Source organism: Cervus elaphus, chromosome 21 (assembly GCF_910594005.1).
Source record: "Cervus elaphus chromosome 21, mCerEla1.1, whole genome shotgun sequence".
NCBI classification, from domain to species: domain Eukaryota; kingdom Metazoa; phylum Chordata; class Mammalia; order Artiodactyla; family Cervidae; genus Cervus; species Cervus elaphus.
The window spans coordinates 81,697,039-81,710,430 of record NC_057835.1 but is presented as its reverse complement, the minus strand read 5'-3'; the positions used below and the strand labels follow the sequence as shown (position 1 = coordinate 81,710,430).

The window sequence follows — 13,392 nt, the reverse complement described above, 5'->3', positions numbered from 1 at the left end:
TCACCAAAACAGAGGTAATAAAAATTCTGAATACTGCATCATTTCAGAAACTAGCATTTATAAAGAACATCGGATTCCTATACAATGAATGTTGACAGATTTGCATACAAGAAATCTACACCTTAGGACTTCCTTGGTGGTCTTCTGGTTAAGACTTCCAATGCAGGGGGTATGAGTTTGATCCCTGGTTGGGGAACTAAGACCCTACATGCCACATGACAGCCAAAAAACCAAATCAATAAAAATTAAATTAAAAAAAAAAATCTAAACCTCTATAATTTACAACGAAGCAAGAATACCCTCACAGAAGCAACTGTCCCAAATATTATGGCTACACTTTCCATTTTGATCATGGTGATCTAAAGAAACCACAGATTCTCTGCCTTATAGGGGAAGAAGGGGAGATCTAAAATGGTAATTGAACTCCTGACTTTTGAGTGTGACATTCTACACCCCTCAAAAATAAGAAATGCTGAATAATGTTATGCAATTTGTGCTTAATACATTTTTGTTGTATTAACAAAAAACTTGTTAGACTAAGCCTCAAACTGGCAAAGTAATGATCAGGATTTCAGTGGTTTATTTAAAATTCAATGACAGCATCTCTACTGTTTAAACTGAGCATCCACATTGTGGGTCTATAGAAGGAAATAGCATGTAAGGGTTAAAACCTGTGATGACGCCTTGGAGTTGAAAGTGAAAGTCGCTCAGTTGAGTCTGACTCTTTGTGACCCCATAGACTGTACAGGCCATGGAATTCTCCAGGCCAGAATATTGGAGTGGGTAGCCTTTCCCTCCTCCAGGGGATCTTCCCAACCCAGGGATCGAACCCAGGTCTCTGGCACTGCAGGTGGATTCTTTACCAGCTGAGCCACGAGGCAAGCCCTTGGGGTTGGGCCATGGATAATTGCAATATAAAGGCTCTTACATTATAGTCGTTCCTTGGTATCCACAGAGGGGTTGGTTCTAGGACCCCCACGACACCCAAACCCACAGATGCCCAGGTCCCTTATGTAAAATGATGTAGTATCTGCATATAACCTACGTGCATCCTCTCATTCATTCTGAGCCATCTCTAGATTACTTATAGTAACTGTTACAATATAAATGCTACGTAAATAGTTACCAGCATGTGACAAATTCAAGGTTTGCTTTTAGGAACTTTCTGGAATTTTTTACCCACACATTTCTGATCCCTGGTTGGTCAAAGCTACAGATACTAAGGGCTGACTATACTCATTTATCAAAAAAGCTGGTGAGCCAAAGCTCCATAAATATTTTCATAATAACTACTGATTGCAGAGTAAGGGCAAAGAAATTATCTTCCTTGAAAATTTAGGTAGAAATTTGTTCTTATTTAATTGACAGGGTGACTGGAGGAGAAAACGGGTGAAAAAAGAAAGGAAAATTAATTGAAAAAGGTTAAGACAGCTACTAAGGCTGTCAGCATCAAGGACTGCTGGGTACTCTTCCAGCTCAACCAAGCCCTTCCTGGGACATTACATTTGTAGAGCAAAAGGGATGAGGTGTCTGCATTTAACTTCTAATGTCAGTTTGAGAAAAGAGCCATCTAAAACCTTTAAATGCTAGCTTGCTTTAAAAATACTATGCTAAGACACACACAGTGACGAAGTAATAAAACTGTTCTTTGGCAAGACATGCTGCCAAAAATGTGGACTGGATAAAAACATACCTGTCAGTGTATTTCCTCCCTTGTACGGTAGGTTTCGGACAGCTTCGATCACCTCCTCTTTTGTGTTAAAGGCATTCAAGTGCCATTCTATTCTGGGGTCACCGCTATACTGAGCCAGACCTGGAAAGAGAGATGAGAAAGCCCACCCAGGAATGATGGGTTACTCGAAGGTCCAATGGACCATTCAAGAGACTAAAATGATGCAGGGCCTAATTTTTTTGGGGGGGTGGGGGGCAGGAGTGGCTAAGTTTTGCAACATTTTTTTCTCTGCCTCCCTGAGAAATTTCGAAGTGAGTTCCTGATGTCAATTTAAAGAATTTTCAACGTATCTGGAGGCTGGTGGAATGTATATATTTTCCAGACATCTAGAAGTAGGCACCCAATCAGGTACTTAGCATTTTTTAAAAGTCTGATCATGTTTGTACATAAAAGGTCTAGATTTATTTAATTTTTTTTATTGAGGTAATAGTGATACCAGCTTATACAACCTCATACAAGCTTCATGTGTGACATTATATTTTGACTTCTGTATACACTATAGTGTTTGTATTTTGTTTTTATTCCCAAAGAAAAGAGTTTCCTTAAGGGCTATTTAGAGAAGTGAAACTAGGAAACTTTACATAATAAAATGGGTATATTTCTCAAAGATTTACAACTTTTTTGTTGTTTTTTATCACAGCAAGAATTTGGCAAAAATTATCTCACACAATAAAACTTTTTCCAATTGTTGATTAAACATTTCACTGGATTCAATTGCTTTTTAAATAAAAAGAAAACTTTTACCTGATACATTCTTAAACCAATAGTAACTTTTAAATTATTATTTAAAATTATTATTACTAATAATAAAATAATAATTATTATTAGAGAAGATTTTGGCTTTCCAGAAAAATTGAAATATGGTCTAATTAATTGAGTGACATTGTGACAGCAAAAATTAGTAGAAATAAATACTTATTGATGCAAACTTGCCCTTTTGGGAACATTCCTATAGTTAAACCTAAAATTCTGAAAAACATTTGGTAGAGAATCTTTGAAATTTCTTAAGAAGCTTCCCAGTGGTTTCCCACTAGGAGCCGATGCTGTTAATTTTAAAAAAAGATGCACCAATTCGTGTTTTCTCGGAGCCCACGTCGAATGCTGTAACCAGGTTTTCCAAAAAAGATCGAACCAGTCTGAAGTTGAATCTTCCAATACTCCATGAGCCATCAACCAGGATTACAATATCCGCAATAGCCGGTGTTTGACAGAAAAATTTCACTTCTGCAAAGCATAGACCAAAAAAGCACCTATGTTACTGTTGGAACTTTTAAAAGAATGAATCTATTTTAATGTCTTTCAGGTAACTTGGTGCTAACAATACAATAAAGTTCCTATTAAAGCAACCACATTTTTATGACCCTTCTTTTAAATGCATTTTCACCAGGGGAGGAAAAAAAACATGGTAATACCTGGCAACCAAGCCAGTGTTCTGGAAATAGTTAGCAAACACTGGCAGGTTCACAACACGCTGGCAACTCGAGCCTTCTGCATATTTGAAAAAGCAGTGTCTGTGCAAAAGCATCCAGCTTTGGGTTTTAGTGTGCAGATTCTTTCCAGGAAAGATCTCAGCAACACCCATGCAGGAGGGTCAGCGGGGATGGGAAGGCGGCCAGGAAGCAGAGCGCGACTCTCCTGCTCTGATAAGTCTGAGCGAGAGGAAGCGATTAGAGAAGAAAACACTGGCTTCCTGGATTCAAGAAAAAGTCAGGGCCATTTAATCTCAGAAAGACACGCAGACTTGTGCTAAAATAGGAAGGGTTTGGGGAAGAAGAAAGTTGGAAAAGAGCCCAAGAATTTCCCCCAATTCAAATCCTTTCACATATTGTGTCCGTGTGACTGTAAGATTTTATCCCTAGAAGTCATTTCAGTAATTCATTTACTTAAATCAAGCTTCTGAATAAGGATGGAGAAAAGGATGCCCAGTGGCTGGACTGGCAGCACCCTGAGCTTTGCCCTCAGGGTGAGTCTAAGCCCACAGAGATTGCGGGCAAGATGCAAAGGGCAAACAGAAGTCTTTGCAACAAAGAAGGCGGTTGTCTGATACAAGGTAAGTCCGTGCTGGATGAGGTGAAAACCACCTCTTACAGAGTGAAAATACCAGAATATTCTTAATGTGTTTAAGAATCCTTAAAAATGTCACAATGCTGTCAGTATCTTTAGAAGCTTTGCTTTGTACTGTAGTTTGTGTTTCCCAAGGAATGGCCTCAGTTCAGTTCAGTCGCTCAGTCGTGTCTGACTCTTTGTGACCCCATGAACCGCAGCACACCAGGCCTCCCTGTCCATCACCAGCTCCCGGAGTTTACCCAAACTTGTGTCCATTGAGTCGGTGATGCCATCCAACCATCTCATCCTCTGTCTTCCCTTCTCTTCCACCCTCAATCTTTCCCAGCATCAGGGTCTTTTTCAATGAGTCAGCTCTTCGCATGAGGTAGCCAAAGTATTGGAGTTTCAGATTCAGCATCAGCCCTTCCAATGAATATTCGGGACTGATTTCCTTTAGGATGGACTGGTTGGATCGCCTTGCTGTCCAAGGGACTCTCAAGAGTCTTCTCCAACACCACAGTTCAAAAGCATCAATTGTTCGGCGCTCAGCTTTCTTTACAGTACAACTCTCACATCCATAATGACTACTGGAAAAACCATAGCTTTGACTAGACAGACCTTTGTTGGCAAAGTAATGTCTCTTATTTTGCTGAATTTTCACATTAGGACTGGAGATCACGAATATTTTGTGTAAATGTGTATGTGTGTGTATGTCCATGTCAACATTTTGAAACATTAAAATGACAATAAGACAAAAATTGAAATATATGTAATTAAAAAAATAAAGAAGTCTTCATAAATAAATTGAATATGTTTTTTTCCTGGAGGGCAAACAGTTGACCTATTATGGTTAGGGTAGGCAATTTCATATATAGCTCTGTATCTACAGGCCACATGTAGTAAAAGGATCTTGTGGGTTTTTTGTTTTTTTTTTCCCATTTTCGTAGAGTACCTAGATCCTTTTACACGATGGGGAAAAATTGCATTTGCCAAGGAAATACTCAGATGCTGATTATGTAAGCTAAACAATGCAGCTCAACCCAAAGTTTATATATTACAGTTTGGGGCACCAAATCTCCCTTCTTTAATAGTCAAATTCAAAATCACTACTAACTTAAGAGTCAGTCCTCTGTACCACACAGAAATATTCTAAAACAGAACAATGTAAGAAGTCATGAGATACAAATTAGTTTGTGTTTTGGAAATAAACAGAGAAAATTAAAGTCTTGAGAAGCTTGAAGAATCTATGTCCCTCACTTTTTACGGGGAAACTTTCCTGAAATGAAAAGTAGTTTTCTTTTTATTCCAAAATTATTGGAGATATTATTTTCCTTTTTAAATAAAAAAAATGTAACTGTTTGGGTACATTATAGATAGCGTCTTAGGGAACAGTTTCTCTGCTTATTTGGAAGAGGAATATTAATACTGGTATTTTCCACTTTAAAATTGTTTCCAATAAAAATGCTCTGTTAATTTAGCTCATTCAAGTTATTTTGACTTGGAGACAAAAATTCTAGATATCTCCAAAATAAGATATAAAATTAATTGAATAGAAATTAGAAGATTGACATATCTAATGATATTAAAATGTTTAAGCTGTTCATCAAAAAAAATCTTAAATAAAATAAAAAGATAAGCTACAACTGGGAAAAGACATGTGCAATATAAAAAACTGGAAAGAATCCACATGAAGAATACATAAAAAATGAACAGATACTCAAGAGAATGGGAGATATATATGTAAGGTTAATAAGTGAAAAAAGAGAATGTTTAACTACATTGGTGATCATGGTAATAAAAAAAAATCAAGATCACAATGAGGTACAATTTGTGTTCACTCAAATGCAAAAATAATAAATTTAATATTATTTATAATTACTCCAAAGATAATGAAATATTTAGGTATATACTTACAACATGTGCAAGACCTGTGTGTGAAAATTACACTATTGATAAAAGAAGTCAAAGAAGATGCAAATCAACGGAGAGGTCTACCATATTCATGGACAGGAAGGCTGAGCATAGTAGAGATATCAACTACCCTAAACTGATCGATAGGTTTAATGCAATTCCTATCAAAATTCCCGAAAAGTTTCTTTAAGACATAGACAAGCTTATTCTAAAATTTACATAAGAAGGCACAGACCCTAGAATAGCTAAAACAATCTTGCTGAAGAATTATGTGGAAAGAATCATTTTACCAGACATTAAGACTGCTTACTATATTTAAGTAGTGAGTATTTCAGATAGATAGACACATACCTAAGTGAAAAAGAGAAAAGCCAAAAACAGACCCATACAAATGTGCTGAACAATATGATTTTAAGTCTAAATGTGATTTAAAAATCATATAGTGATTTTATACCAACGTTCAAAAGTACTTCAACAGATGGTGTTGGAACAATTAACATGCATGCAAAAGAAAGAAAAAGAAAACTTGACCTAAACTCTATACTTTATACCAAAATTAATTCAAAGCAGATCATCAATTTACAGGTAAAAAAGTGAAATCATAAAGTTTTTAGTAAAAAATTAGGACAAAGTCGTTGGAATGTATGGCTCAAGGAAGAGTTCTTAGCATTAATACCAAAAGTACAAACACATAAAAAGAAAATTTGATCAACTGAACTCCATCAATATAAAATACTTTTGCTGTGTGAAAGCTCATGTGAAGATGAACAGACAAGCTATAGGCTAGGAGAAATATTTGTAAACCACACACTCAGCAAAAGATTAGTATCTAGACTATATAAAGAAACCTCAAAACTCACTAGTAAATAAAACCAAACAATCCGATTAGCAAATGGGTAAAACCTGAACAAATATTTCATCAAAGATATGCCGTTTGTATACCTTGTTCAGATGGCAAATAAGCACATGAAAAGATGTTCGACATCATTAACTATCAGGTAAATACAAATTAAAATCACAATGAAATTTCACTATACACACCTATCCAAATGGCTAAAATAAAACACAGTGATAACAACAAATGCTGGCAAGTAGGTAGAGAAACGGTACCACTCACACATTGCTCATGGGACTATAAAATGGTATAACCACTCTGAAAACAGTTTGGCAGTTTTTTTAAAACGTATACATAGAAATTTCCTGGTGGTCCCGTGGGTAAGAGGATGCCTGCCGTTACAGGAGACGCGGGTTCGACTCCTGGTCAGGGAAGATTCCACACACTGTAGGGCAACTAAGGTCGTGCCCAGAGCTACGGCAGCCAGCGGCCCGAGGTCTGTGCTTGGCAACCAGTGGAGCCCCTACAGGGGGAGGCCTGCGAACCACAAGAGGAGCCCCCGCTCCCTGCAGCGAGAGAAAGCCACGCGGAGCAGCAGCGACCCAGAGCAGCCATGAGTAAAGAAACACGAACGTAAAATTACCATGCAACCCAGCAATTACACTCAAGGATACTTATTCCAGAGCAGTGAAAACTACCGTACACACAAAAAAATGTACACGAATGTTCACGGCAGTTTGATTCATGACAGCCCCAAACTGAAATTAGTTCAATTTATTATTTTAAATAAAAATAAATTCTTCTTACCTTCAATATTGTATTCAAAATTAAAGCAAAGGAGCAGAAGAAATGAACTTGAACCGTATTTTAATTCAGTTCTTGGCCTAATGTGAATTTTATCTAAAATGCAATTCTGAAAATACAGACAGTACAAAAAAAAGGTAGACTGCTGATCACAGTCAAAGGAAAGCACCCAAGATATGGGCTGGTAGCGGCGCTTGGTGGTTCAGTCACTAAGTCGTGTCTGACTTGTGACCCCAAGGACTGTAGCCGTCAGGTCCCCTGTCCATGGGATCCTCCAGGCAAGAACACTGGAGTGGGTAGCCTATCCCTTCTCCAGGGGATCTTCCCAACCCAGGGATTGGACCTCGGTCTCCTGCATTGCAGGTAGGCTCTTTACCGACTGAGCTACAAGAGCTACCTCACAAATAAAAACAATACCTTGAATGTCACCATTTGACTCAGAAGAAATAATGCCCATTATGTTCAACCCCTGCTGGAGGTGCCTGATGAGGCCAGAAGAAGCTAACAATTCTGTATCTGGAAGTCATGTCCATCGTAGGCCCTCGACGCTCACCTGCTCAGTCCCCACAAGAGCTCTATAAGACATGCGTCATTAGTATCTGTCCCATTGGCAGCTGGAAAGCATGAGATGCATGGGCTGTGTGACTTGCCCAGAGTGCCACCCAGGGCAGAGGCCAAGCTGTGATCTGAACCCAGGTAATACATGAATCCCGGTGGCTCAGACGGTAAACAATCTGCCTGCAATACAGGAGACCCGGGTTCAGTCCCTGGATTGGGAAGGTCCAGGGATTGAGGAGGAAATGGCAACCCCCTCCAACATCCTTGCCTGGAGAATCCCAGGGACAGAGGAGCCTGGCGGGCTGTGGTCTGTGGAGTCACAAGAGTTGAAGACAACTTGGCTACCAAACCACCACCAGCACACCGGCTTCAGTGATGTACCTGCCGCATCAGCTTAGAAAGCCCGGGACAGTCTCTAAGATGCGTCTGCGTCCCCGTACCACTCGCCTCGGCTGTGTCCACGGCTAGCACGTGCCACTGGCAAGCGTCACTCTCCAGAACTTTCTTCTCTCCCAAACGAATGTACTTAGCACTTAAGCAGTCCACATAAAAAGTGTCCCTTTTACAATAATTTTACACCAATTTTACTGTGTTACTGACATCGCGAGAAAATTTCATGTTGAGAATACAAGTTAATTCAGGGAGTTTGAATGAGTATTAAATCAGTCTACACAAAACCTATGTATATTAATTTCATAATAACCAATTTCCTGTATGAAATACATTTATTTATTAAAAATGTATTTATTTAATATTTACTATATCCCAAACCCTATTCTGAGCAACCAGGAATACAATTAAACTCCTACCTTCCAGCAGCTTAAATTCTTGGTGAGAGGAAACAGACTAACACAACAAAATAATTTCATATTTTTAAAAGAGCTTTATAGAAATAAGCAGAATGATATAGAGTAGTGGAATTTGGGGGTGGAAGTGTTACTTTAGTTAGAATGGTATGAAATTACCAAATTCAAACATTTCTTTTTAGAGTGTTCCTTTTGCTCTAATGACATAAAATTAAAGATCCAGTTACGGCTAATATAGAAATATTTACAATGTTTTTACAGAGAAGGGTATTCACCAACTCTTTAATTAAAATTGAAAGGGGAGAATTAACAGAAGCAGCTTTCTTCTGCCGGGTACCCTATTCATCCTTCAAAAACCAGGTTACACTCCATCCACTCCAAGAAGCTCTTCCAGCAGTCCTCAGACGGGATTCGTTACCTGCTCCTCTTGACTGCATCTGCATTAGCACACGTGGTTTACTGTACTTAGAACACCGGGCTACTACAATTTGTTTCCATTTCTATCTCTCTGACTACACTGAACTCTTTGAGAAGTGAGGGATTTGTGCCTTATATTTTTATGCCCTTTGTCTGGCTGACATCTTGGCACATAGTACATTAATAAATGTAAACCACACTGAATTGTCTCGTTAAAAAGAATTTCTCTTTTCACATAATTCATGCATACAGTAGAGCACTAGACAAATAGACCATGACGGCTCAATTAAATGTGGTCTTTCCTCTTGCTCTGCTCAACTGCCACACTGGAAACGAGACTATGGTTATTTAGGGGTCAGGGCGATTGCAGCATGTTTGCTTGTCTTCCTTGATATTAATATTTTCCGATGCCAGAGGTAAAGCTAAATGAAAGGGGAGCAGGAGCTATTTTTCTTCACATTATTGTAGTATGCACTCAGAAAATCTCATGATCATTTTCACCACGACTGGTCTGATTCATTTAGTGCCTCTGAATCACTTTTCTTGATGCCACTAGCAAAATATCCTGCTAAGCCATTCATTAACCAAGACATCTGAAGAAAAACTGTGGTCACAGAGTAATTATTCACATAAATCTCCAGTAAGGTTGAACTCAAGTTTCCAAATCAAGAGTCTGCTTTCAAGACTGACTTGAAGTTAGGTTTTGTTTTTTGGTTTTTTTTTTTTTTTTAAGAGTTAACAGCATTTTAACAGAGTTTTGCCAAGAGAAAGCACTGGTCATAGCAAACACCCTCTTCCAACAACATAAGAGAAGACTCTACACACGGACATCACCAGATGGTCAATACCGAAATCAGATTGATTATATTCTTTGCAGCCAAAGATGGAGAAGCTCTACACAGTCAGCAAAAACAAGACTGGGAGCTGACTGTGGCTCAGATCATGAACTCCTTATTGCCAAATTCAGACTTAACTTGAAAACCGGGGAAAACCACTAGACCATTCAGGTATGACCTAAATCAAATCCCTTATGATTATACAGTGGAAGTAAGAAATAGATTTAAGGGACTAGATCTGATAGACAGAGTGCCTGATGAACTATGGAAGGAGGTTCGTGACATTGTACAGGAGATAGGGAGCAAGACCATCCCCAAGAAAAAGAAATGCAAAAAGGCAAGATGGTTATCTGAGGAGGCCTTACAAAGAGCTGTGAAAAGAAGAGAAGCAAAAAGCAAAGGAGAAAAGGAAAGATATAAGCATCTGAATGCAGAGTTCTAAAGAATAGCAAGGAGAGATAAGAAAGCCTTCCTCAGTGATCAGTGCAAAGAAATAGAGGAAAACAATAGAATGGGAAAGACTAGAGATCTCTTCAAGAAAATCAGAGATACCAAGGGAACATTTCATGCAAAGATGGGCACAATAAAGGACAGAAATGGTATGGACCTAACAGAAGCAGAAGATATTAAGAAGAGGTGGCAAGAATACACAGAAGAACTGTACAATAAAAATCCTCATGACCCAGATATTCACGATGGTATGATCACTCACCTAGAGCCAGACATCCCGGAAGCAAAGTCAAGTGGGCCTTAGGAAGCATCACCACAAACAAAGCTAGTAGAGGTGATGGAATTCCAGTTGAGCTATTTCAAATCCTAAAAGATGATGCTGTGAAAGTGCTGCACTCAATATGCCAGTGAATTTGGGAAACTCATGGCAGAAAGCAAAGAACTAAAAAGCCTCCTGATGAAGGTGAAAAAGGAGAGTGAAAAAGTTGGCTTAAAACTCAACATTCAGAAAACTAAGATCATGGCATCTGGTCCCATCACTTCATGGCAAATAGATGGGGAAACAGTGGAAACAGTGGCAGATTTTATTTTGGGGGGCTCCAAAATCACTGCAGATGGTGATTGCAGCCATGAAATTAAAAGACGCTTACTCCTTGGAAGGAAAGTTATGACCAACCTCGGTAGCATATTAAAAAGAAGAGACATTACTTTGCCAACAAAGGTCCATCTGGTCAAGGCTATGGTTTTTCCAGTGGTCATGTATGCATGTGACAGTTGAACTATAAAGAAAGCTGAGCACAGAAGAATTCATGCTTTTGAACTGTGGTGTCAGAGAAGACTCCTGAGAGTCCCTTGGACTGCAAGGAGATCCAGCCAGTCCATCCTAAAGGAGATCAGTCCTGGGTGTTCACTGGAAGGACTGATGCTGAAGCTGAAACTCCAGTACTTTGGCCACCACATGCGAATAGCTGACTCACTGGAAAAGACCCTGATGCTGGGAGGGATTGGGGGCAGAAGGAGAAGGGGACGACAGAGGATGAGATGGTTGGATGGCATCACCAACTCAATGGGAGCTCCGTGAGTTGGTGATGGACAGGGAGGCCTGGCATGCTGCGGTCCATGGGGTCGCAAAGAGTTGGACACGACTGAGCGACTGAAGTGAGCAGCATTTTACATTTAGTAAGAGCTCAGTGGTTCAAAAAGAGGTTTTCAGTACATCGGCATATTCTGATTCTCACAACATTCTAGTGGGGAGCCATGAGTGTGTTCAATTTTCAGAAAATGAAACTGAAGTTCAGAGAGACAAGTGGATAGCTCAGGGGTTACAACGGCAAAGCCAGGACTAGACCCCGGGTCTAGGAAATGTTCGGTTGCCTCTTCCATCATACCAGGCTACTAGCACCACAGCAGATGTTCTCATACAATGCAACCTGAGTGGTCACTAGTTACCTGTTGTATTAACATTATACATTGTCCATCTACTGGAAGGGGAACGAGGGTTCATTTCAATCACATTCAGAGTCAACATTAATCAGAGTGAGCTAAGTGCTCATTTAGCCCAGTCTTACTGGAGACATTCCTTTCAAAGCATCTGTGACAGATGACTCACCTATCTAAAACAGCACTCCCCATCACCCTCTTCCCTTATTCTGTTTTATTTCTCTTTGCAGAACTTCTTATTTCCTATAAATACACAAGTATGATGGTTAATTTTATGTGTCAACTTGACTGGTCCATGGGGTGCCCAGACATTGGATCAAATATTATCCTGAGTTTGTTAGGGAGGGTGCTTCTGGATGAGATGAACATTTCAATTCACAGACTGAGTAAAGCAGATTGCCTTCCCAAAGGTAGCTGGTCCTTGTGCAATTGACTAAAGAGCTGAATAGAACAGAAAGGAACCTCTTCTGACTGCTTTGATTGGAACATGAGGCTCAAAACTGGCACTAAGTTTTCCTGGGTCTCGAGTCTGCAAGGCCTCAGATGGGAACTGACACCATCAGTTTTCCTGGGTCTCCAGCTTGCTGACTGCAGATCTCAGGACTCCTTCCAGTTCAGTTCAGTTCAGTTCAGTCACTCAGTCGTGTCCAACTCTTTGTGACCCCATGAATTGCAGCACACAGGCCTCCCTGTCCATCACCAACTCCCAGAGTTTACTCAAACTCATGTCCATTGTGTCGGTGATGCCATCCAGCCATCTCATCCTCTGTTGTCCCCTTCTCCTCCTGCCCCCAATCCCTCCCAGCATCAGGGTCTTTTCCAATGAGTCAGCTATTCGCATGAGGTGCCCAAAGTACTGGAGTTTCAGCTTCAGCATCAGTCCTTCCAATGAATACCCAGGACTGATCTCCTCTAGGATGGACTGGTTGGATCTCCTTGCAGTCCAAGGGACTGTCAAGAGTCTTCTCCAACACCACAGTTCAAAATCATCAATTTTTCAGCGCTCAGCTTTCTTCACAGTCCAACTCTCACATCCATACATGACCACTGGAAAAATCGTAGCCTTGACTCCTTAGACTCAACAATCATGTGATCCAATTCCTCATGATAAATCTTTTTCTGTGTTTATATACATCCTACTGGCCCTGACTCTCTGGAGAGCCCTAACACATACAGTTATTGATTGACTGGCTGATTGCAGCAGATACTTTTCACTGCTTCCTTTTTTTTCCAATAATGAAAAGACTTCCCATTTAGTGACTGCTTTCCCCAGGTGATTTGCATATGTCTTTTCCATTAAAGTCTGACATTAATCCTATAAGACAAGTGTTTCTTTTCACCCCATTGAAAAGAAAGGTTAAGTAACTAGAAAGGTTAAATAACTTGCCTTTCATCACATGCGGAGCAGATAGAAAAGCTGGAATTCAGATCTAGGACTGACTCCAAAGCCTGAGAGATTCAGCTATTGTGCTACTCAGCTCCTATGACAGAAGAGAAGTATTTGAAAGAAAGGAAGAACGAAATAACAGGGAGGAGGGATGGGGAAAGAGGGAGGGA

The 13,392-nt window shown here is 39.7% G+C and overlaps 1 protein-coding gene across 7 annotated transcripts in view; it reads right to left on the bottom strand.

Annotated features, from left to right (window-relative positions):
* The window catches only part of COL14A1 (collagen type XIV alpha 1 chain), a 224,599-nt gene that overhangs the window by 169,043 nt on the left and 42,164 nt on the right, over positions 1–13,392 (bottom strand). For all 7 annotated transcript variants that reach the window (XM_043880417.1, XM_043880421.1, XM_043880423.1 and 4 more), the window contains exons 6-7: positions 2,801–2,956; positions 1,694–1,813 (exon numbers count right to left, since the gene is read on the bottom strand). In XM_043880417.1, the coding sequence (XP_043736352.1) occupies positions 1,694–1,813; positions 2,801–2,956 (276 nt within the window). The remainder of the gene's footprint in view (positions 1–1,693; positions 1,814–2,800; positions 2,957–13,392) is intronic.